Genomic DNA, 26,850 nt, shown 5'->3' on the forward strand with positions numbered 1-26,850 from the left:
ATATGTTTAAGCAAACTTATTTTATTCATTAGATACTATTTACTAAGTATCTCTTCAAAGTAAAATATTATGGAAGCCATAGCAAGGTTTATCTAGTTTGTCTATTAATTAATTACAATGAATCTATGAATAAAAAATGTAATAAAAGTTTTTCTAAACAGTGGGTGATAACGAAAAATGTAAAAATAAATAAAAAAACAAAGTTCGGTTATGTTGTTTTACTATCAATTTTGGATGTATGTGTACAAGTATGAATTCGAGGAAAATAAAGGAATATGTAATGTTTTTAATTATTTTATATATTCTACATCGCAGTATTTTATGAACAAACATTTCTTATTTTACTTCCGATATAGTATGTCTACTCATTCATATTCTCGATTGCTTATCAATCTCATAAGTAACGTGAGAGCGGTATTTCAGTACGTGACACAAATAAAATACTATATATAGGTCAAATAGATTTAAATAAAATATAAAGACTAAACTAAATATTTCAATGCTTTTTGCAGATGATTATCATAATATAATATGTACTGCATAAATCTAACTGTACAGACACGTAACAAAACTCGTCAAGTAAACGTCGTAGATATCCTCATGATATTATTTATTACAAACATCTCTCGCTGCATAGAAACATACATATTCACTGCGTATCGTAAAATCGGTGAAAAAGTTGCAATAAAACCTAAAATTCACATACTGAAAGTCTAAAAATATATTATAATAGATTTCACATGTCTATACATAGATGAGTTTTCACTACGCGCTTAAAGCCGGCGTCGAGCGCGGCCGCCGCCCGCCGCCGCCCGTCGCCGCGGACTCGGCTCGCCGCGCGTCACGTCTACACGCCGCGGGGCGACGCAGACGGCCGTGCGCTCCGACCTTGCGGCCGATCGTTCCGCGCCGGGGTCGGGCCGCGAGAATCGAAACGATATACTTGCCGGGGGAGTAAAAGGAATATTAAAAATCGTAGACGTCGGACGTCGAAGGGGGGGCGCGCGCGTGCGCTCAGACGAACACCTTGGCGAGGCCGTCGGCGCCGGCGCTGGCGATGTAGGGGCGCAGCGGGTGGAAGGCCACGTCAAGGATGCTCTCGTCGAACTTGCGGCGGTGCGCGGTGATCTCCTGGACGCAGGTGCGCGAGTCGAGGTTCCACAGGCGCACGGAGCAGTCGTGCGAGCCGGACAGCAGGAACAGGCCGTTGGGGTCGAGCGCCAGGCCGGTGACGGCGTCCAGGTGCGCCACCATAGCGTGCGAGCACGCGCCCGACACCGCGTCCCAGAACCGGATGTGGCGGTCGTCGTGCGCCGTCACCAGCAGCGGCAGCGTCGGGTGCGCGCGCACGCGGCTCGCCGGGCTCTCGCACGACACGCGTAGCACCACCTGACACATACATTACATTGTGTTAAGGAAAACTATAAATAGACTGTATGTATTATGCGATTGTACAGGAGGTTTCAGAACGTACGTTAATTGTACTTAAATGATTTTAGATAATGTTTTAGGATATAATAACTATGTTTATAATAGTGCTGTGTTCATGTTTTTAATGCCTGAATAGTTAGATACATTTTTAAACTCATTACATACCTGTCCGGTCTCAAGGTCGTATAATAGCAGCTTGCCGTCGCGGTATACGACAGCGGCGCGCGCGGCGGCGTCGGCGAAGTCTGCCGCAGCGGGGGCGGCGGGGACGGCGGGCGCGGGGGGGTCGTCGCGTAGCGTCAGCAGCAGCGGGCGCGGCGCTCGCGGCGACCACAGCCGCGCGGTGCCGTCCGCGGACGAGGACAGTAGCCGCCCGCCCGCGCTCGCCAGCGACCACACCGCGTCCGTGTGCTCGCGAAGTACCGGCCCCTAAAACGCAGGTAGTATTTTACAACTTTGTTATAAAAGATTATAGATGTTTGAATTCTTAGCAAACGGGCGCCGCTAACCGACAAGTAACCAATCATACAATTACAATGCATAATATGTCGCAGCCAGGTTTAAATAGCCGTTCGATCAAACAGCTAGCCCTTTCACTAAACAACGCCATTGAATCACATGGCTATACGTCGTTTTTTAACCAGTCGACTGCGACACATACATTTTGACACATTCACTTCTAACTTCGCCATCGAAACTAGCGAATGAAATTCCTACTGAGCACCCAGTATCAACACGCCTAATCCCTTCAAATTACCTGTACGGCCGGGTCGTACGGATCGTAGGGGTCGACCTGGGGCGGCGGCAGGTTCCACACTCGGATGGTGCCATCCAACCCTCCGGAGAAGCACTCTTCAGATCGCGGGGCGCCCATAGCCAGGCAGAGTACTGGAGCGGTGTGAGCTCGGAACGTGTAGAGGGGCTCCACGTCCAGGCCTGCTGACTTCTTGGCCTGGACCGTACGCTGCAGGTTCCATAGCTTCAGCGTGTGGTCCTCAGACGCGGTCACCAGCGCCGGCTCGGTCGGGTGGAACGCGAGCGCTCTCACCTGGAATGTTGGAGTAAATCTTAAATTTCTAAAGGAAGTTTTTGTGATGCTACTGATTTTGCGGTGTTAAATGTTAATTGTAAGTCGAGCACTCCCTAAACAACCTTTGGCTTGTAAATACTTTAAAATACTCATCTGTATTAATCAGTGAGAACTTTAAATTGACTTAAGGCTTCCGTTCCGTCCGTAAGATCCAATAGAATCGCTGCGCTAAGCGAGGTCACGTTGATGAAGCGATTCTATTGGTTCTCAAAAACACATTCCTCGCAACACATATCTGGTGGAAACGCAGCCTTATGTGTGTATCCTTCTATTTGTCTTAGTATGTAATCATAAGTTTTTTTAACGAGATAACAAGAGAATTGATATTCTATACCAGGTGCCGCTATGTAGCCTTAGGGTCTAATATGTCAAATATACATATTATCGTGACACATGACAGCTATATCGTAACATATTATGCCAGCGGTTTGACACGGTAGACCTTAAGGCTACATAGCGGCACCTGGCAGCAAATAGAATTTCAATCACCCTCAATGTACTACAATACAAACTTATACATACACCATCAAAATGCGAGCGCAGAGTATATTTGGCATTCCAGGTCTTCCTGAAGGACTCCTTGTTGGCGTTGCCGACGTCGTACGCCTCGGGCTCGTTGCTGACGGTCAGCTGGGCCAGCTCGCCCAGCGCCAGCGGCTTCTCGTCAGACTCCCCGGCGATGCTCGCATTTCCGCTCGGAAATTTCACTGCAATATACACTTGATTTACCAGAAGGCAGAGCAGGCTAGTGGCTTTAAGGAACCAAATCAGGCAAAATTTTATTTAACAAAAAATATATAATATGCTTATATCAACAAAGAAAGGATGCTAATGTAACCTAGTGTGCCAAGTGCAGGCGCCAATGTAACGCAATACCTGTAAAAATCTGTTAACCTAATAAAATCTACACGAAAGTATTGTACTTGTCAAATTACGTAACAGTTGTAAACAATGATATTCTATGTTACTAACGTAACTAGATTGGAAGTTTACGGTAGCAACGCGTTGCCACTTCGAAGATGCCTGCAGGCATATCTCACATACATAATGACATAACGAATATATGACTTGACATTGTCTTTTGAACAAAAAAGTGGTTACGCATTTCTGAGAATCTTTTGTAAGACATTGCTACTCTAGTATTTTAGAAACTTATTGGTTGTAAAGTTATTAATGAAATTATTTTTATAGAAAACAAATGATAGTTGCAATTTCAGAATATGTATGATTGTAGAGTAAACTAGCATATTAAGATTTAAAGCGAGGTAAAGGCAGCAAAATTGGAATAGCCTTCTAGCGGCAAAGTAAATCCGCCACTAGCAATATTACACGTGCAAGTAAAAGCAAAGTTACGTTATAGAGGAAGTGTCGACATGTGTGCATTGTCTTCAGTAACCGTAAATACAAATACGTTAAAGTACTCTGAATCTGCATGTTTAATCCAACATTATACAGCTTAGATCGTTTCGAAGCAGTAGGCCTACTACGAAACAGTTTTGAGACTCAAACAATCGGACGAGAATGCCGCGTATTGCTCTAACAAAGTCATTTCACGTTTGTTACAGTAGGACCGTTTCGACTTTCGTGGTACGGGCCCTGTCTCGGTATTATAATCTAATACTATAGCTGTGCCCTGCGGTGCTACCCGCTGTTAAAGTAAAAATAAACTAGTATGTTTTACGACGATATGTTTTTGCGCAGTAAAATGTAGCCTTGTGTTAATCTAGTATGTCAGTGACAAATTTCATCAAAATCTCTTCAAACGTTTAGATGTGAAGAAGTAATAAACATACAAACTCACAAACTTTCTCATATAAAATATTAGTATGAAAATTGAAAACATTAATTTTTAACGACAGAGGCGTTCCGATTGATCAAAACTCTAAAATATTTTGATTGAAGTTTGTTCCATGTTTATGATAATACTATTGTGTTGTTTGATAGGTTCCAGACTGAACAAAGATGTCATAAGGTTGGGCTAAAATTTCAAAACCATGCTACCAATTTAGTGGTAGTTTACACACAAGCATACTGTTTTTATTTCGAACCGGGTGAGGAAAACCTCTTTTTTAATTGTAAACAAAAGTGAACAAAACTAATCTTTCCTATGGGTTACACGATCAGTTTTTCGTCAATCTGATCCATCAATCTGATGAATTAATATATACGAGGGCTGCTATTTATGTATCCGGAACTGGCCACTTACAAGAACAATATTTAAAAAGTAATTACAACATTTGAAAATAGAACTCTTTGGTTGAAGAATACATTTTGTTTCATGTGACTGTCAATTATTTTTCCATTGTGGCGTCATTTTGAAAATTGCGTGTCTTCATTTGCCATGGATTTAACGCGTGAACATTTTCGTGCAATGATTTACTACGATTTTCGGCGTGGGCTAAATCAACAACAGTGCTTTATTCAACTCACCGCAACTTTTGGAGATGAAGCACCATCAAAAACCACTGTTTATCACTGGTACAGTGAGTTTAATCGTGGGCGGTCTATGCTCACGGATGAAAATAAAGAAGGTCGCCCAAAAACAGCTGTTGTCCCACAAAATATAGATGCTGTGCGGGAACTAATAATGCGTGATCGTCATGTTACATATCGCGAGATAGAGGCGTCCTTAGGCATAAGTATGACGAGCATACATAAGATATTACACGAACATTTGGCTGTAAAAAAAATATGTTCGCGTTGGATTCCGCACAACTTGACAATCGATCAAAAACGGGCTCGTGTCGATTGGTGCAAAAAAATGATAAAAAAATACAACCGTGGTACGTCAAAAGCCGTTTATAATATCTACACAGGTGATGAATCTTGGATCTATGCATATGACCCCGAAACTAAACAACAGTCAACGGTGTGGGTGTTCCAAGATGAGCCGAAACCAACAAAAGTTACTCGTGCAAAAAGTACTTTGAAGCAAATGGTCGCCTGTTTTTTTGGAATTAATGGACATGTGGCTACAGTGCCATTAGAGAATCGTAAAACGGTTAATTCTGAATGGTATACGACCATTTGTTTACCAGAAGTCTTTGAAGAAATAAGAAAGGACAACCGACAACGCAGAATCATATTACATCACGACAATGCTAGCTGTCACACCTCAGCTGAAACAACTCAGTTTTTGGAGGGTCAAAAGATCGAATTGACTGGTCATCCGCCGTACAGCCCTAATTTGACACCTAACGATTTCTTTTTATTTTCATACGCGAAGAACAAATTACGTGGTCAACGTTTTTCGAGCCGCGAAGAGGCTGTTGATGCGTTCAAAATGCACGTTTTGGAGATACCTCAATCAGAATGGAAAAAGTGCTATGAAAATTGGTTCCAGCGTATGCAAAAGTGTGTCGATCATCGCGGCGAATATTTTGAAAAGCAATAAAACCATATTAAATGATATATGTTTGTTTCTTTTTTTAATTCCGGATACATAAATAGCAGCCCTCGTATATATATATATATATATATATATATATATTGAAGTTTGTTCCATGTTTATGATAATACTATTGTGTTGTTTGATAGGTTCCAGACTGAACAAAGATGTCATAAGGTTGGGCTAAAATTTCAAAACCATGCTACCAATTTAGTGGTAGTTTACACACAAGCATACTGTTTTTATTTCCAACCGGGTGAGGAAAACCTCTTTTTTTAATTGTAAACAAAAGTGAACAAAACTAATCTTTCCTATGGGTTACACGATCAGTTTTTCGTCAAACTGATCCATCAATCTGATGAATTAATATATATATATATATATATATATATATATATATATATATATATATATATATATATATATATATATATATATATATATATATATATATATATATATATATATATATATATATATATATATACGAGGGCTGCTATTTATGTATCCTATATATAGACTATAATATTTTATACATATAATAAATAAATATGTTTATTGTTTTATAAATTACATAATAATAATATTAATGTTTTGAACGGTGAGGTCCCAGTCGGTGTGGCAGCCAGTAGATCAATGTGGGGTAGACGATCAGTTTTCCGTCAATCTTAACCAGATTGATGGATCAGATTGATGAAAAACTGATCGTGTAATCTACGTATTTGTACTATCAAGTATCAGAGAAGTTGATTCATAAGCAGATGGCAGACCTACGTACTATTTTAGTAATTGGTAATTTCAAAAGTGTATGTATGTTTTTAATTTTTATGTTTGTGTTGGCATATCTCCGGAACTACAAGTCCGATTTAAGTTATTCTTTTTTTTTTGTTGTACTATGTATTGCTCAACTTAGGGAATACTGCAAGTTTCATCAAAATCGGTTCGGTAGTTTTGAGATAGGGAATTTTTATTGTCAATTACGTACGATTTTGAAGTCGGTTTTGTTTTTTATTGTCAATTACGTACGATTTTGAAGTCGGTTTTGTTTTTTTTAAATATTATTATTTGTGTCTCTTTGTTATATCAAAAGTTTCTAGAACTTGTAGTAAACACTAAGTTAGTTTGTACACTGTAAGATATACAATTGCCTTAATGCATGTATAAAGAATTTTAAAATATGAATGTAAACAGCACAAAGCACTCACCACCCGGGTAGTCCTCCCCCTGTCCGCCGGCGTCGGCCTCGCTCTCCGTCAGCAGGTTCAGCTCGTTCAGCACCTCCTCCGCCTCGTGATCCACCTCCTCACCTTCACGGTACAGATTAATACGGTACGATTAATACGAGAGAAAAAGAACTTAAGACGTCCCCATACACGCTACCTCAGAACAGGAAAATAAGCACGCTACCAATGTTCGATTGACCTGCGCACTGCGCAGTTGAAAACGATGACAAAATTCGTTATCAAAATGTATGTGATTTGACATTGGTAATCGCTAATTTAGCGAAAGCTTGAAAACAATAATGAAATTCGTTATCAAAATGTATGGGATTTGACATTAGTAATCGCTAATTTAGCGATGACTTATGTCAAAACGCATACATTTTGATAACTAATTTCGTCATCGTTTACGAAGTGTACGCCACTTGTCTAGGCCCTCTGCAAAGATGATCTCTCCAGTAGACCGTAGCGTCAAGCGTGTATGGCTTGCATAAGACCGGCCATAGACGGACCACAAGTTGCATCGAGCCAGCTCGATAGAATTAAATATATCGATTTAGGGTAAAACTATCGAGCAATTCTGAATGTGTGGACGAAAGCCCGAGCCGTGGTTTTTACTCTACGTGATTGCTCGATCGAGCAAAACCGTATATGAGTACTTATCATTACATTTTAAAAACCCAGTCAAGATTCAAATTCCTATCATTTATACTGAATAGAGACTCCCTTTTAACCGACTTCCAAAAAGAAGAAGGTTATAATATGTTCGTCTGTTTTAAATATTTTCTTTTTGTATGTTCAACGATTACTTCGCCGTTTGTAGACCAATTTTCAAGATTTTTTCGCTATTGTATCGGGTTTAATTCGAATTTGGTACCATGTTCATAAAAAAGGTGACTTGATGATGGGATCCATAAGTGATCGAGGGAATTCCTCGCTATTTATACCAAAAACCCATTATCTGGATGATGTTGTGATTTCGATTCATAATCTGAAGTATTTCAAATGGAAACTTATAGTGATTTTGGATAAATAATGAAGTATTCCAAGTAAATCTTACCAAAAAGTCAGATTGCGCACCAAGATAAACCATGGTTCGAGGTGGAGAACAGATCTCCGGCCTTCTTATAGATACATGTTTCGGGGTTTCGACGTTGTTTTAAGAATTGAAGGCATATGCTAATGGTACATTAGATTAATCATCATCATCGTCTCTTCCCTTACATCTTACAACATTACATTATTACTATTTAATTAGTATTATACTAATAATACCAATGATATTCTACTTATACAGATATGTTAAAATAAAAAATATATTTTAAGACCTACTATACAAATTATCCTAAAGTTCCTAATCAATCTGTTTCAAGTTTAAGTAAACTTGAAATAGATTGATAGTTAAGTAACTAATTATTAATATTATAATTAATGAAATATAATTATTAGTTATTAATTAAATATTTGCAAAGAAATGCTAAGACTACGACTATTCTTTGAACTTACGTACTTACATACCCAAAGGGTAAAAACAGGACCCTATTACTAAGACTTCGTTATCTTTCAGTCTGTCCGTCTGTCTGTCTGTCTGTCTGTCTGTCTGTCTGTCTGTCTGTCTATATCCAGGCTGTAACTCAAGAACGGTAATAGCTATAGAGTTGAAACTTTCACAGATTATGTATATGTATCGCCGCTGTAACAACAAATACTAAAAACAAAATAAATTTAATATTTAAGGCGGGCTCCCATACAACGAACGTGATTTTTTTGGCCTTTTTTGCTCTATATCAATAATGGCAACAGGTAGGTACTTGACGTTTTCTGAAAATCCTTAGTTATATGTCTTCTTTAATATTTAATAATAATATTAAAATAAAATAAACAATTAAGGGGGGCTCCCATACAATAAAACACAATTTTTTGCCTAATTTTGCCCTATAATGGTACGGATATAGGTTAAGTTGGGTTTGATAATTTTTTTGTTGTTTCAGTACTAATATTATGTTACATACCAAATTTCAGCTTTCTAAGACTTCAGGAAGTACCCTAACAGTTTTGATGATCGGTGAGTCAGTGACCAAATTGTGGGTTTTTGGACACCTATAAAATCTAAAGTGTAATAGCTACGATATTCAAACTTTGCGCATTTAATAACTATACCCATGTCATTATATCTTAAAAATTTCAACTATCTGGCATTATTCCAACAAAAGTTACGAGGGTTCAAAAATACGACGAAACGCCTCATCTTGGCGGGGGCAATCCCGTGCCCCTAGATAATGCGTAGATAACCACTACTTTCGAAATGGTTATCTACGCAAAAAGTATGAAATAATTCTTACTCTTCATTAGTTCCTTTTTCAAAATTCGACTAAACCTCAACTTAGAACTTTTAGATCATTTTAAGAATATTGTCTTTACCTTGGAAGTCGGGTTCAATTATTTGTTAAAAAATAATAATGAAAACTTCCTTTTGAAGAACGAACTTAGTGTGTCGTTGTAAATCTCCTACCTTGTTTACCAGCAGTGTGATGCATTTGTTTGGCGTCAAGATCATCAATCTCGTCCATGTCCATTTCCTGGTTGGCGAGGAATTCGAAGTTGGCGAACACGGCTGCAGTCTCCTGCACGGAGAGACCCTCTTCGTTGTAGCCGCTGCCAGTCGACATGCCGCCTTTGCGCTGCTCCTTGTTACCTTCGGAACATCAATCATCAAAATCAATCAAATCATCGACAATGTTACTCACATTTGCAGTATGATTTTGCCAAAGTATAAAATCTTGATATCTAGATAATGTCTAGAATAGTATCTAGAAATTGTTATAGTTAAGCGCACGCATTTACAGGCGTGATTTCAGATTGAACAGCAATAATAATGACTTATTAACATTAGAAAGATTTTGACATAATCCCCATACGTTATCTGTCAATTAATCATTAAATTCAAGTTTAATCATCATTAAATGTCTCTGAGTGTGGCTGTTGATTTCAAGGACACAGCCAAGTTGCTATGCAAAATATTGAAACCAAAGCTTGGTTCTTTCTCGATGCTTGCTGTCACACATACATTGAAGGGTTTTGTCCTTGGTATATGTGTTTAGATGTTAGACATCTATATTTAAGATTTAAACCTCTGCCTTTAAACCAAACAACCTACTTTTATTTATATACTGTTGTGATTTCAAGCATAAAACCAGTGCAGCAGACTTGTAGTCGCTGCTAATGCTGAGCTGGGTCCAGTTTTGACGTCACACAATTTAATATTATTGTATTTTTTGTGTTCTTTATTTCTTTGTGTATTTTTGTAGTAATGTTATATTGTGTTGTGTGATTGTCAAAATAAACTTATTCTTATAAAATATAAGGGGAGTAAATTATTAAAACGTGTTCTGTTAGCCATTTTCATACAATATGTGAGTTGTGACTTACCATAATCATACATCTTGCGGTTCATCTGGTAGTGTTGGTGTTTATCACAGTTTCCATAACTGGTCTCAACTGCTTGCTCGTCATTGTTCAATCCCAGTAAGGTTCTCACTCGATTAGAGCGCACATCAAGAATAGTGTCTGCGTAACCTATTTCCTGTACAAAATAGTATTCAATTTGTATTACATTTATCAAAGAACATAAAGATTTTTAATAATTTCACATTATTTCAGTTTTGAAACGTATTTGAAAGAAAAAGCACAAAAGAAGAAAATAAAATCATACAATGTGTCATTCATGTAAAAAAACATTCTGCTTCTTCTTTAGATGGTAAATATAACTTTTCACTGACCTCTATTATACAAGTACGCTGGACTTATGATACCCACCTGCTTTTTGTGCCTATTTGAAGCGAAATCAGCGCCCCCAATACGGGGAAAGAGAACTAAGTCTGACGCAAATTGCAAATGGCCGCTTAATCGTTATTGGTTGTCATTACTAGTATTAGTTCCAAGTACTCTCACTACTGCTTTCAGCGCCAATATAGCGACTTTCAAACGTCATTTTTACGTCAGATTTAGTTCTCTTCCCCCGCATTGGGGGCGCTGATTCCGCTTCAAATAGGCACAAAAAAAGCTGTCATTTCAAAGGGTATCATATTAAGTCCAGCGTACTTGTGTAATGGAGGTCAGTGTAACTTATCCAAGAAGCCTTACTAATAAGGACCGGTTTCACCACTTCCTGATAAGTGCTGAATAGGCTATCCACCACTTAACTTGACAGATGCAGTATGAAGAATCTGTCGAAAAAGCTGTGAATAGCCTATTCGGCACTTTATCAGAAAATGGTGAAACAGGCCCTAAGAATTGTAAATAAATAATATAAAAATACACTTGATAGAGAAGGAAAAGGACACTTAACAATTCTATGTATAAGAATTTACCTGTAGATATTGTTTGATGAGTTGACGGCCCTGCTTCCATTGGGCCCTTTCAGCGGGCTCCGGCTCTTGTGCTGGCTCCTCTGATGGCAAACGCACATCGCCTTGTTGCAAGTCAACACCATATTTGAGCTTATGAAACTTTGCTCTCTCCTGCTTCAAAGCGTACTCCAGCATCTTTATCCGCCTGACAAGATCATTCTTCAGGTTCTCTTGACCCTTCCTTTCGCCTTGGAGAAAAGCGATCCTTGCCTGTAATGCATAAATAAATGTAGATACTACCAACCTTCTGAAAAGTCCAGCTCTCTTTCTAATATACGTAAATGAGCTGTGTCAACTACCACTGTCTCATTGTAAAATTGTTTCCTATGTGGATGATACAGCTCTTATAGTGGACAGAAAAGATTGGAACAGTACTCGTCGCAATGCCGAGACAGCAATAAAACTTGTCATGCATTGGTTGGTTGAAAACACTCTAACATTGAATGTCAGTAAAACTAAATTTAACACCTTTTCCTATACCAAAGCCAGTCAACCAAAAATCCCTATTGATATCTACAGCCATAATTGTTACGATTTGATTCCAGCCTCAAACTGTAAGTGTGCTGCACTTGAACGTCCATCAAACATCTGGGAGTAATCATTGATAATAACCTGCGTTGGAAGCCCCAAATTATTTTCAAACCCTGTCATTGATTTTCAAACCCTAATCATGATTGACAAATTAACATTGTCCTACAAATAGAACAATCCATATTTTAGGACCATCAAATCAAAGTATGAAATCCTTTCTATCTCTGTTAGCTACCACTTTCAAGATTTTTCGCAAATAAAAAAGTTGTTTGTCTTATCGAAATGAAGCTACTCACAAAAATTTAGGTTGTTATTTATAAAAAAAATGTGTTCTAGGGCTCCCTCACTATTACGTTGTAATAGTGAGGGAGCCCTAGAACAAATTTCAAACAAATGAAGTGTTGTAAAGTGAAGGGGAAAGGAAGTTCTGGTGTTGCTAGCGTTGTAGAAACAGCGCAACTTGTTTACTTTAGTGTACTACTAATAAATATTCTGTGCTTTAGTTCCATTATGTCTAATGGAATCCAGAAGGATTGCATTAATGTCTGCTGCATTTCCCCATTAATGCAATATTCGTGCTGCAGAAGCAAGCGATACATTCTATTTATAAGATGTCATCGTGTGAATCCTTAAGGACCCTATCACATTTTTTCAGAAATATCAGCGATTTTCAGGTACCATTTTAAAGAATTAGGAGTCACACTGCGAGGATATTTTGGTTTCAAATGAAAGATAATATATTTATCTCCACGTCTACATCATAAAAATTTTGTGGCCGCGAGCAAAATTTTCAGATAAATACGTTTTAAGTTTTAAACATCACAATAATCACAAAAGATTTTAAAAAATGGGGTTTGATTAGGTACTTACCATTACAGCTAAAAAGTAAATACACTGAACTAGGGAAAATAAATATACAAAAAGATTGTTGCTTATTTAGTCCCTTGTACAAATAGCTAAATATTTTATATAAAAAGTTTAAGGAAATAAATATTCTGACCGTTGCATCTCAATATGTCTTGGATAAAGTACTGTATGTAAGAAAGAACTTAAATAATTTCAAAAAGAATAGCGACAATTATTGTTTTAACACTAGGAATAAGAACAAATTAGAAATACCAGTGATCAGACTTAGCACAGTCAGCAAATCTTTTAAAGCCAGTGTATACGCCTGTACAACAGAATCCCAGAAAATGTTCAAAATCTCTCTATCAATAAATTTAAAAAAGTAGAAAAGAATGTTTGTGTACTAAAGCTTATTATAAAAATCAATGATTTCATCGACGACAACACACCTTGGGAATGGGGTGGTTCTAACAGGCTACTTGAATATTTTTGATAATTTCTGTTGTAAATAGCTCTAAGTCATAATATTGTTACAGTTCGACAAGGCTTTAAATTAATGTGGCAAGAAAAGGAACTAACACTGTTTTCATACAAAAATGTCAATTGACAATTCTCCTTTACCAGCAGCACCCATTGACATATTCATCTAAAGCCTTGGTGCACTATATATGTTTTAAATTGTAATTTTCCATCTTTTTTGTGAAAGATGGCCACGTGTAAGTTTCTCGCCGGGTTAGTTCCCAAACCAGTGGTAGGCACCTCAGTATCAACATTCGGAAATGTTTTTGTAAAAAAATTACTCTGAATAAAAAATATTTTGAATTGATTTGATGGTTTTTTTGGCCCAAGGCGGCCAAAGCCGAAGCTGAAGCTTCGGTCAGACACTACTAGAGACATTTTAAATACATCAGCTCTATACTCTATAATAAAGTAAATAAAATACTAAATATATTTACCTTAACAAGATACAAACTAAAAGTGTTTAAATAAATGGCTAAAAGAATTAAATTATGAAGAAACAGAAAAACTTGTTACCATGTAATGAATCTAAAATATTCAACCCCATCTTAACCTAACCTTCTTATTATAATATAATACATTATATTAATTATTTTAAGATACTGTTTTTGTTACAACTGTAAGAGGCATCGGTAGCTGCGCTGTAGTTTTACACTTTTGTAGCTATGATGACTTACTGTAATTTTATAGTAATTAAGCCATAATTTTTGTAATCCATGTTATTCTGTAATGTCTTTACATTTTGCTTAAGTAAATAAACCATTATACCATTAAATTACAAAGAATATTTTTTATACAAATGAAAATGTAGTTAACAATAAAATGGCTATAGATGAAGAACTATAACTGTGCCTGTAGAAATTTAAAACAAAAATCAATAATGTTACATAAAATATTATACAAGAATGAATAGGATATTTTTGTAAATAATCTACCTAATAGTAGAGAATAATAATTATATTTTGTACAGAAAATTATTATACAGAAGAACCTTAGTATAATATTTATTTTTGTACAGTATTTTTCACTGGTAGTTACTAGGAAAAATAATTATTTAGATTTATAATTATTAAAAAAGTAAGAAAAAATTACATGAAGTCTATTACATGCTGAAATCCACAAACTCAGAACACTACAAATATCAAATTCTAATAAGTACAAAACAAAAAGTAACAAAATAAGAATTGAAATAAAAATAATGTTCACAGCGTTACAATCAAGTAAACAAAGATTATCGATGAGTAGATATATAGAATAATTTAAAAAAATACCTCGTATTCCGCTCTGTCCACCTCCCATTGTGATCTTTCAAGTTCGAATCTCGCCCATTCGTGTTGAATAAAATGCAAAATGCCCGGGATTGAGTACTGGACACTTTGACTAGATTCTTCATTTTGTTTATTATTTACACTAACTCCTATCTGAGATCCTACTTGCCCTCCGTTGTGATGAGATACGGAGCTATCATCCATGGCTGTAGGGATTTTCATGACATGGCCACCATTACCGTACTTGTCACAGTCCTATCGATAACTATGTTATAAATACGCAAATTAGAATGCTAGTATATCATTTTAGTCTACTGAGTATCTAATTCTTTATTTTAACAACTACACCATCTACACCACTTTTTAACAACGAAATCATGTATGAAAAATTATTGCATGACGGAATACAAAAGTCGAAACGACGTCCGTTCGCTCATGAACTTTTTTTTTATTTTGCCCACAGGCCACAGGCCACAGCACAGATTCAGAATTAGTTGATTTTGCCAAAAGGAACCAAGGCACTAGGCAGATGGTTTTCACTTTTCAGCCAAGTAAAGAGTTGAGAGCACAGACTATGGCCCGGGAGCCAGGCACATTTTTGGTCAATCATTTCCTCTCGAGCGAAACTTTGTAAAATGCATAAGGGACTTATACTATAAATAACTAGGTAGCGACCGTCAGGCGTCAGCTACCACTCCGTAGGTGGGGTGGGCAGTGGCAGCCTCCCAAAGATGAAGAAAGAAAAAATTTTTTCAGTCATTTCCTCTCATTTGAAAATTTATCAGAGTATAGTTTATGTAGTAATTTGAAAGGAAAAAAATCGTCAGCTGACTTGCAGCTGACCATAACACGGTGGTTGGAGGATGCTGGCTCCACAGAGTACTTTATTATATACTGGCTGGCTCCTTGAACAAGAAAAAAAAATTTTTTTTCAATGAGGGATTTTCCTATATTTTTAATTTGATTGTCAAACAGTTTCCATTTGAGTAACTAGATGGCGTATGGGTAGACAACTATCGGTAATACCAGGGAATACCATCAATAATTGCTACAAAACTGGGCAAAGGAATGTAAAACTTGATACATTTCAACTTGAAAAAGACGCAATAATATTCTAATGAATAGGATAATAAAGTTATTATGACGATGTTTTAGCTAAAATTCACGGAAGAAATAGCCCTATTTACCGATATTCACACCAAATTTCAAAGGAATTATACATTTTGGTTTTGACAACATCTTACCTGCACTTGTGTAAGATAACGGATATTTAATGGCTAATATTTTACCAATAATTAATGAATATCAAAAACCCAAAAACCACAATTTGGTATTATTATGGGTATTATCATAGATAAAGTATTATAATAGATGTAGTCTTAGTCCGTCATCGCGTGGCCATTTTGTGCTTATTTTCATACAAGTAGTGTGCGTTTATTTTCTTGAATATTTCTATTTGTCGATTATTTCGAAGCACATTATGATACAGGAAAGAAAGTCAATTAGTTCTTGATATCGATTAACTATAGTTCAAGTGATGAGAATCCGTAAACACACGTAAAAAGCTATGCAATTTTAGCCAAATTATTAATTGATGTGACATTTTTAGCACAAATGCCTTATATAGCTCGAATAAGGGATTTATAAACTTATAAATTATCTTTTTTGCTTACAAAAATACCGATTGAAAAGCCCAAAAAACGTTGTTCAAAACTTACTTATTTAATGTTAAATCCACGTGTTTGAGGCATTCTTTGGCCATTCTTATGGTTTATTACTTAGCGGAACCACAAAACTCAACAATATGTTATATGTAGCATTAAATGTTCACTAAAAACCTTTATTAACACTTTTATTACATGAAATATGCAGACCGACTCCTTTGTTATGTCCTAGTAAGTAGGACATAACATTACACGTTTTTGACGCTTATACACCTATATAAGGCTCTCTCCAGTATATAGTACCTCAATGGGTATTATATTATGTTAGCGTGTTCCTAAACTGTTACCAGTATACTGGCCTAATAGCTTAGGCCAATAAACGTTTAGGTTTAAGATATTTTGATTTATGTGATATGTCACACTTGACAGTACACTGATATTTTTTGGAAACACGGGTTGTGTTATGTAGTCAGTGATGCCAACCTGCAGATAATTTCAGATCGGTGAGTAACCAATAGAAAATGTAGAAGTGTTTATCCTTACGCCATCTAGTTAAGATTGTTAAAAATAAAATAAAAAAATAAAAATGAAAATTCCTCATACTGAATACAGAACTAACGTACCTATCGATGGTAATTTACGAAAGACGAATCTTCAAAGTTCAATCAAAGTACGATGTCAGTGCCAAAAACCAAAAAAAAAATCAAAGTATAGTCTGTCAAGAAAGTGAAGAAATTAAAAAGTGGCAACATCATCATGTCATCCCTTTCAAATTAATCTAAGAAAAAAGGGATGACACTACGATGTTGCCACTTTTTTATTTCTTCACTTTCTTGACAGACTGTACGAAAGACGAAACTTTCGTCACGAAAGTAATAATTGTCTATGGCAATGGCTGTATGGGCAACGCTCCCTTTGCCTGTCCCGACCGGGACGAATTAAAAAAAAATGTCTCTGGCAAATTGGCAATTCGAGCAGTGTTGCCAACTTAGTGGAATTTCCACTAGATCTGGTGGTTTAGACGTACCTTTCGGCGGGAAAAATTTGGTTTTAGTGGCTAGTGGATTTCTTAGTGGATTCGATTTTTTAAGTTAGTACTTAGTGGTAGCTTCGACGTTAAACCACTAATTTTTTTGATTATGTTTCTAACCCTTGAAGACGCACACTGGAAACTAAATTATATTATTATTATCTTTATTCGTTTTGCCGCATTCTAACGCTGATATAGAGCGATTATTTAGCATGATGAATGTTGTCAAGACTTAACAGAGAAACCGGATGAAGTTTGATCGCCTTTCTTTCGTGCAAGGTTAGCACGCGAAGGCAAATGCTGTAATAGTAACATAATACCGTATTACAAAAATTACAACTAAAGAAATTTATTCATCACAAACTGAACAAGTAAATGACAATGATTCCTCTAAAGACGTTCATCTTTTCTCTTTAGTTAAGTACCTACTTATACATAGGTATATAGGTAACTAAAGTTTTCCTTTTTGTAGTAACAAAAATAATAATTTCATAAATATAATGACGTTATTGTTGTATTATTTTCAAATTATATTCAGATAGGTTGTTGTTGTCTTTACGTTATTTAGTGGAATTCTGGTGGTTTGAGAGGCCATTTAGGTTTTAGCGCTTTCTGGTGGTTTACGCTGCTGATTTTGGTGGGTTAGTAAAAAAAAAGTTGGCAACACTGAATTCGAGAATCGAGACTGACCAGCTCCCAATAAATTAAAAAAAAAAAAAAGAATCGAGACTGAAATTTTTGATAATTTGTGTTAGATACCTATTTTTTTGCAATGCATTATCTCGCTAATGCTTAGTTTTATTTTCCATAACATCGATCCAAAAATAATGGTTGCCGATATAGTTGACTTGTTTGTAAGCCGCAGTATCTCTGCTTCCGAGTTCCCACTATCTAGCCCTATTCCTTTGTGAAGTGTGAACTCCAAACCTACATTTTGCACTTTTGTGTTTCTTGTGAACTCTTGTGATGTTTAAATTAATGTGATTTGCGAGTGGTGATTGTAGATGGACCTCAACATATTTAATCCGATAGTTTGTTATGATTTGTTTCTATTGTAACTTGTAACCTCAATCAAGCGGAAATGACCGAGTTGCTACTTGAAGATCGCTTTTTTTCATGAAGTTATTTCGTTAAGATTTATAGAGGTGGTTTATCAAAAGTGATAGCTATCATGGTAGAAATAGGTGCGCCTCAGCAACCTTCTGATGACAGCTTAGAAAATGCAGAATGGTATTGGGGTGATATTACTAGGTGAGTGATAAAATATAAAATACCAATTAGCCACCAATTATGTTGTAGTAATCTTTGATATAACTAATATCCTTAGAACTTAGGATATAAAAAAAAACGACTTATTGCAAACATATCAATAGCAGTGTTGCAAAACTCTTACAACATGAATATCATTTTCATAAAATTATGCAAAATATATAATAACAATTTAAATTTTATAAATTAAGATATACCTTTTGTCTACTCAATAATTTAATACTTTTATGTTTCAGGGATGAAGCTAATGAGAAACTCAGAGATACATGTGATGGTACTTTTCTAGTCCGAAATGCCTCAAACAAAGACACTGGATACACATTAACCGTTCGCAAAGGGGGTACCAATAAACTGATCAAAATTTATAACCAAGATGGCCGTTATGGATTCTGTGAGCCCTTTGAATTCAATTCCATTGTGGATCTTGTTAGGTTTTATACTGAATACTCCCTTGCACATTGTAATAGTAGTCTCGATATTAAGCTCATGTACCCTCTGTCCCGTCATCAGGACAATGATTGTGGAGAAAATATGAATGATGAGCTCCTCGAAACTCGATATAAAGATATTCATAAAGAATTTGTTTTAAAAACTAGAGATTACGATGAACGCTCCGATAAATACATGAGACTCAGGGAAGAAGTTAAATTTAAGAGGCAAGCTTTAGATGCATTCAAAGAAACAGTCAAAGTCTGTGAGGATCATTTAAAGGCCCAAGAAAAAATGCAACTACAAGCACAGCCTCATGAAAAAAATGATCTGATAGAAAACAACAGGCAGTTGATTTCCAGAGTGAACAGTCTAAAGCAAGCGAGAGCACAGCTTCACAACATATTGAAAGTGACAGTTGAGTCAAACCTACTGCTTGAAAGAGAAATAACTAAGTTAAAATCAGATATAATTAATCTTTATAAAATTAAGGACCGTCACAAAGTGTAAGTAGTTGTTTTGTTTAATATGCTACAATATACTATTTTAGTGCTTTGTAATTTACCAATTATTTTTATTGTTTTGTAGATGGTTACAAAGACGAGGTAAAACAGAGGAATATCTTCAGGCTTTAGAGGATGACAATATTCACAAGCTAGAAGAGCTGTATGCTCACCGTGAGATGGTCACATGGATGGTTAAAAATTGTACTCGGGAGAAGGCAGAGAAACTACTGGAAGGAAAACCCCAAGGAACCTTTCTGATTCGTCCCAATTCTACCGGTCAACTGGCATTGTCAATATGTTGTAATAATTTAGTATACCACTGTATAATTTTCAAGACTGAAAGAGGTTATGGATTTGCAGAACCATATAATATTTACAAGTAAGAACTAATATTTTTACCTAAATTACTTCCTCACTTCTCTCTTGAATTCTTTGTTTATAATATAGACATTATTAACACAATACTTCCATGGGCGTAGCCAGGATTCTATTAGATTCAGATGAAGAAAATCTTAGACTTCGAATTCGTGATTTTGAAAATAATATGAGTATTGAGTATCTCACAATAGTATTGAAGGTGAGGTAAAAATTAAAAACAAAATATGAGCAAGAGAACTCTCCACTCTACGTTTAGGTATGAAACTCGAGAGCATCAGCGACCGATCGCTCTTGCCCGTACGGAGGTACGGGCAGGGGGGGCGTAGGGAGCTACGCCCATGAGTGCTTCCGATGTACTAGGGTCACAGCACATATATCAACTCAGAAAGCGATCGTCACCGTATCGATGACGATGGGGGACGATGAGCCGTAAGCAGGTGGACGATAAGTCGTAAGCGGGTGGACGACGAGCCGTCCACGCGTCGCATCCCGGTTCGGAGCCTGTTCCGAGGCGTGGCGATTACGTTACGGTTCCGCTTAGTGTGCGTTGCAGTAGGCAGTTTCATACAAACAATATTGAACAGCTCGAGGCGATATGGTGCAAATCCCTTTCCGATTTGATATGTGTGCTGTGACCACTACCTGTTTCTTTTGCTTTTATGCTTATATTTAATAACAATAAAATTTATCATTTCAGAACATTGAATGAACTAGTATTACATTATGCTGTTAATTCATTGGAAGAACACAATGAACAATTAGGAACTGCCCTTAAATATCCAATCAATGCCCACTTAGTGAAAAAGCCAGAAAAGAATATAACTGAAAGCCATCACCAGGAAGTAAGACATCAAGAGCCTCTATTAGAACCTCAACATCAAATGCACAGACGGCAAAGGAGGCAGAGACATCCATTGCCATAATATCACGTGTTTCAATTGAGGTAACCGACTACTGCTATGATATGAGTAATTGTCTTTGAAAGGTCTACAACCATAAAGATATCTCGTTTGTATCGATTTATGAATTGTAAGGTAGACCATAAGAATTATTGTCAACATAATTGCTAATTGCTGTAGGGGGACCCATAATACTTAGGGGTCACCTTATGTTATGTGATATTTTTTAAATATATTTGCTTCCTCAATAGTTTTATATGTATCTGGTTAAAAGATTGAGTATAATATAATATTGATTATGGCCATATATGTCTGTCTATCATGACAAAACATAATAAGGTAGAATATACATTGTTCTAACAAACATAGTATTAGGATATTTTGTAAAAAGTGTGGGCCTAATGTACAAAATGGGGCGTTCCACGCCAAGCAGACGGGAAAAAATAGTCGATGTCTCCGATTTTGATAATATTTGGATATGTTATACCTACACGTGTTATTAATATGTGTGCTAAATATTTTTGTAATATAATTGCTAGATTAAGAATGATGGGACTTTGAAACATGACTTTTCTATTCGGCACTCAATGCTTCAAAGCCGACTTTATATTTTAAACAATTATATATTTGAATAATTAAACCACTGAACTTGTTACTCCATTTAATGAGCTTTTTAACTGCATTTTTGAACCAAATAAAAATTTTTTTTGAAAAATATGCAAATCAATTTTTTTTTCTTATGCAAATCAATTATTTTATTCTATAGAATGTTAGCTATTTGTACAAAAAATATAAGAAAAACCAAAATGGGCCCCTTTTGAGAAAATCAAGAAAAAATAATTATTTGCATTTTTTTTAAGAATTTTTTTTTTGTTTTCAAAAATGCAGTTATAAAGCTAATTATAAGGAGTAACAAGTTGAGTGGGTTAATTATTCAGATATATAATTTTTTATCTATGGTCGGCTTTGAAGCATTGAGTGCCTAAATATTAGGCCCTAATAGAAAAGTCACGTTTGAAAGTCTCATCATTCTTAATCTAGCAATTATATTACAAAAATATTTGAGTATTAATAACATGTGTAGGTATAGCATACCCAAATATTATCAAAATCGGAGACATCGACTATTTTTTCCTGTTCGCTTGGCTTGGAACGCCCCAAATGTTATGTTATTAAGTTGAGAAGAAAGAGTTAATTTATATATCTTGATATTTGTATTACTCAATTATCCATTATCTGTTTCTAAAATTAAAATTTTGTACTATTTTCATTTATTTTCAAATGAAAATCGTAATATTATGTTTCTTTGTGTCTATTATATTGATATGCTATAGTTTGAGCTTTTAAAAACTTTTCGATGCCTAATATTGGCGAAAATTGTCAATGTGAACTATGATCAAGTGTGATAACTATAAATTATATTATTGCTATAAAATGAAATAATTTATTAACACCTACATTGTGGGTATCGCAGACACAATAGATTTTCAGTTGCTAAGCGGCAGCCGGCTGCCACTTGGGGGTAGATGGGTTAATCAGAAACCAGTCATACTAAATGCTGTACCAAAAAATGCTTTATTAAAATTAGATCATGTTTGTAACCAAATATTCTCATAATCTAAATACCATTGTCAATCCTTGCCTACAATTTTGATTATGTTATAGAAAGTTGTGCTGTCAATAGCATCATCCATTTTTAAATAGTTTTACAGAGCAATTCACAACATTTTAAGGCGTGTCTTCCTTTTAATAAAACATTTTAATTTTTTAAACCACATAAAGGCATAATACATAAAATACAGTTTAGTGTAATACAAATGAGATATTTTTAGTTGAATATTATTTAAATGAGATTAAATCAAAGTTATTTTTATATTTAATTGAGTAGGTATTATTAGATATTATGTGGTAAATACCGACATTCTAAATACACAAATAATATATGCTTATATTTATTTTTCTATAATATCTATGTATCGGATTTCCTATGCACGTAGGTAGATGATGAATAATTTATATGATCTCAATAAAAATTACTTTACAAAAATTGTTAATAAAACAAATCAGTATGAATTAGGCACACTAGTGGATTTTTAACAAATTTATGTACCCATTTTGTAATATAACAAAAGGTGTTAATTCAACAGTATATTATATAAGTTTTTAAAAGATTAAGTAATTTTTATTTTTAAAACTATCCTCATTAGCATTAATTTTTAGCAATTAGAGACAATATGTCTCTTGGGAATCTACAGTAAAACAATTTTTTAGGGTACCATACCCAAAGGGTAAAAACGGGACCATATTACATGCTATTACTCGTCTGTTACTGAGACTTCGATGTCTGTCCGTCTGTCTGTCTGTCTCCAGGCTGAAACTCAAGAACGGTAATAGCTAGAGAGTTGAAATTTTCACCGATTGTGTAATTATCTGTTGCCGCTGTAACAACACATACTAAAATTAAATTAAAGTTAATATTTAAGGAGAGCTCCCATACAACAAACGTGATTATTTAATTTTTTTTTTGCTCTTAGCCCGGGCGCGCACTAGCGGCCATCGAAAGTATGGTGTGGTCGCTTGATAGCGTGCGGCCAGGTGCGCGTGGTCTATGGCGGTCTCATACTAATTACTAAGGTATATATCTCGATCGCCGCAGCTGCCATCGAAAGTATGGTGTGGCCGCAGGTCGCGTTGCGGCCAGGTGCGCGTCGTCTATGACGGTTTCATACGAAGGTATCTATCTCGATGGCCGCCGCGGCCTGGCCGCTAGTGCGCGCCCGGGCTAATGAAGAATGATACCTAATTTTTATTATTAGCAGTCCATATTCTCTGTCAAAAATAAAAAATACTAAGGTTCACACGGCGTAACTGGGCGGTAGCGGTCATTGACTCCCTGTCAAAAACTTGTCATTTCCTGTATAAAAACCGCGATTGACAAGTGTCAGATGTTGTCAATCGCGGCTTTGTATAGAAAATGACAAGTTTTTGACAGGGAGTCAATGACCGCTACCGCCCAGTTACGCCGAGTGAACCTTTGTGATAGAATTACATACTTGGGTCTTGGATACGATAATTAGTTTCCGATTTATAAGCAAAACAAGTTGTAACTGTACGACGCGGGCGCCCGGTTACGGTGTGACGTCATATCACCGCGGGCCCCATACAATAAACATGATTTTTTGGCCTTTTTTGCTCTTTATTAATAACGGCAATAGGTAGGCACTTGGAATTTTTACCAAGGCCTTAATTATATGTGTACTTTAATAAATTATAATAAGTACATGGATGACCGAGCTTTGCTCGGTATAGCAAACACTCATTGACTTCGTGTTACTTAATAACGCCATCTGCTGGTCGTTAAAACAATTAGTTGCTCACATAATAGTATTATTATTCGCCAATAGATGTCAGGAAGAGTCATATTTTTCAGTTTATCGATTATCGATAAAACACGAATGAAAAGACATTTTCTGAGAATGATTCCTAGCTAGATCGATTTATCGCCCCCGAAACCCCCTATATACTAAATTTCATTAGTTTTGATACTATAGATTTTGAAATACAAGAATTGCTCGTTTAAAGATATAAGATAAGATATTAAAATAAAAATTTAAGGGGGGCTCCCATACATTTTTGCTATGTAGCAGTACGAAACTCTTCGTGCGCGAGTCCGACTCGCACTTGGCCGATTATTTATTTGTATTTTTTACTAACAAAATACGTGAATCCATTTATTTTCAACCGACTTCCAAAATGGAGGAGGTTATATTATGTTCATCAATCGTCTGTTATATACCTATATACGTTATACTTTTTTGACAGTTATTTACGTGACCGATGTCAGTTTGTTGATTGTGGAGGAGAACTTTCTGAGATATAATATTTTACTAGATCGGGTGTCAGTCAGGGCAGTAATCTAGGACCTTTATTATTTATCTTGACTATTAACGATTAACCGAATGTCATGCTAATATATAGAGCTAATATATAAGAAAGAAAGCGGATCATTTAATGAAGGGAACGCCGCTGCTGAGGGTCACTGATGTTAGGGACTTGGGAGTGCACTTCACCTCGGAAGCTTTAGTAAACATAATTTTTTGCTCGACGTGGAGGGGGCACTGTCGTGCCCCCAGATATCACAGCTGTGTGCAAAAAAGCGTATCGTGATTTGGGGTTAGCGATACGCCTTACTAACAAGTTTACTAATATCGGGGCTGTGAAAACGCTGTACGAAGCGCTAGTAAATAGCCACTTGGAATGCAACTGTGCTGTATGGTCGCCACACGAAAATGAGTACAAATGAATGCTTGAGCGCATGTGAGACATTTGTATTCAAGGATGGTATGATATGGTAGATATGGTATTTACCAGGGGCGTAGGTAGGGATTGCAAAAAACGGATTTTTAAAAAATTCCGGATTTTCGGTTTTTGACAAGCTCAAATCCGGATTATCCGGATAATCCGGATTTTATGAATTTTTCTAATATTTTTGATTAAAAGCTTTAAATGCGAGTTATTTTCTTGTTATTTCTTTATTAAATATTGATTTTAAAAGCGCAATATCAGACGTCTTAAAACAATTAACATTTTTCTTAAATTAGTAATTTTCACATGGGCGTGATGAAGTAAGAAAATAAAATAACAGTATCTGATAATTAAGACGTTATTAACAACTTAAAAATATCTTGATTTTTTAAAGATATTTGAATAAGTGGAATTCAAGTTAACAATAAAATCCTAAACAATTTCCGGTTTATGGACGACTAAGCCCTTTTTGCTCCTACGAAGATAATAAAAACTACCTTGTGCCTAAGGTCCAAATCAATGACCAACAGCACGAGATGTAAGATCGAGGTGGACGTACTTGGGCCAGTTAGTTTCTTTTGATAACAGACAAGGATATACAGAGAAACTAGTCCATGAAGAAACTGATGAAGGAAGACAAACCCCTCTCAGGGAACCATAGATTCGTCGACATGTGTATTTTACTCGTCCTAACCAACAGAGCGCAAACTCGGTCATTGACTAATTTACAAAAATCCAACTTGGGGCCTGCCTAAGAGCAATGAATCGCAGTAAGTTGGAAGTAAGTCTTCTCGACAAAACAAAAAATCCATCCAAACAAGAATCTCAGACGTAGGAGTCAAGACGGCGGCTAAAGTAGCATTGGGCTGGTCGTGTTATCTACATGCATCTAGGCTGGATATCGACAGAGTGGGTATCTAGCCTAGGCCTAGGAAAATATAGCTCGATGCCCTGGAGGCATTTTTTCCCTCTGAAGGCAGGTTGCTGTACTCTGTAGCCCTGAAGTCACCAAGACTCCTGAGGCCAGGAGTGTAATTATTACATTGCTCTTTTCTTAGTTTGCGACATCATGCCTCGAGCACTTGCTTTGTAGTAATGGGAGATGTTTCACAGACCGCTTCTGGACCGTATATGAGATTCTCAGCTCTAAGCCTAAAGACGTTAATGTGACCCAGGGCCCATACTAGTCGAAGTTGTTGTTCTCTTCCAGCATGTTTTACGTATCACCACAATTTAGAACCAATTTGGACGAAATTTCTGCTGCAGTGCTAAGTGCAGCTGTCAAGCAAGACAGTCATGTCAGAGAAGATGAATATATTTTTATTAACTATCATCTCTTGGCTCTCTTGTGAGCAACCGATTATTGCAAAGACCTCAGACTAGCACACGGTTGCAAACTCTCCCTTGGAGGTATATCAGCAGTGACGCTGGAGCGAGATAAGTAGAATATCCTAGGGGAACCTTTGCCCAGCATAAATTTGACCCAATAGGCTTATTGTACAGAATAAAAAAACTTAAAATAATTCTTTAAACTTTAAATCAACATTTTAATATTTTATAAACCCTTTTCCTTTATTATATTAGACAAACTTACAAATCAGAAGATTTTATAGAAAATCATTTTATTCAATACTGACAGTATCCTATATATGTATATTTTATTTTACC

At 36.1% G+C, this 26,850-nt stretch overlaps 2 protein-coding genes across 2 annotated transcripts; one reads left to right on the forward strand and one right to left on the reverse strand.

Annotated features, from left to right (window-relative positions):
- Positions 1–203: 203 nt before the first annotated feature.
- On the reverse strand, positions 204–15,154 carry LOC121739610 (striatin-3). The gene is made up of 9 exons (XM_042132101.1): positions 14,706–15,154; positions 11,500–11,748; positions 10,559–10,712; positions 9,642–9,824; positions 7,115–7,216; positions 3,044–3,228; positions 2,189–2,479; positions 1,597–1,860; positions 204–1,389 (listed from the first exon to the last, which is right to left on the reverse strand). Exons 1-9 carry the CDS (start codon positions 14,922–14,924, stop codon positions 1,015–1,017), a joined length of 2,022 nt encoding a protein of 673 aa, XP_041988035.1. The 5' UTR covers positions 14,925–15,154; the 3' UTR covers positions 204–1,014.
- Positions 15,155–18,121: 2,967 nt separating this feature from the next.
- Positions 18,122–21,565, forward strand: LOC121739614 (phosphatidylinositol 3-kinase regulatory subunit gamma). The gene is made up of 4 exons (XM_042132105.1): positions 18,122–18,647; positions 18,902–19,600; positions 19,683–19,979; positions 20,676–21,565. The coding sequence occupies exons 1-4, from the start codon at positions 18,568–18,570 to the stop codon at positions 20,899–20,901; spliced, it is 1,302 nt and encodes a 433-aa protein (XP_041988039.1). The 5' UTR covers positions 18,122–18,567; the 3' UTR covers positions 20,902–21,565.
- The last annotated feature ends 5,285 nt before the right edge of the window (positions 21,566–26,850 follow it).

This window comes from Aricia agestis, chromosome 2 (genome assembly GCF_905147365.1).
Source record: "Aricia agestis chromosome 2, ilAriAges1.1, whole genome shotgun sequence".
Lineage (NCBI taxonomy): Eukaryota > Metazoa > Arthropoda > Insecta > Lepidoptera > Lycaenidae > Aricia > Aricia agestis.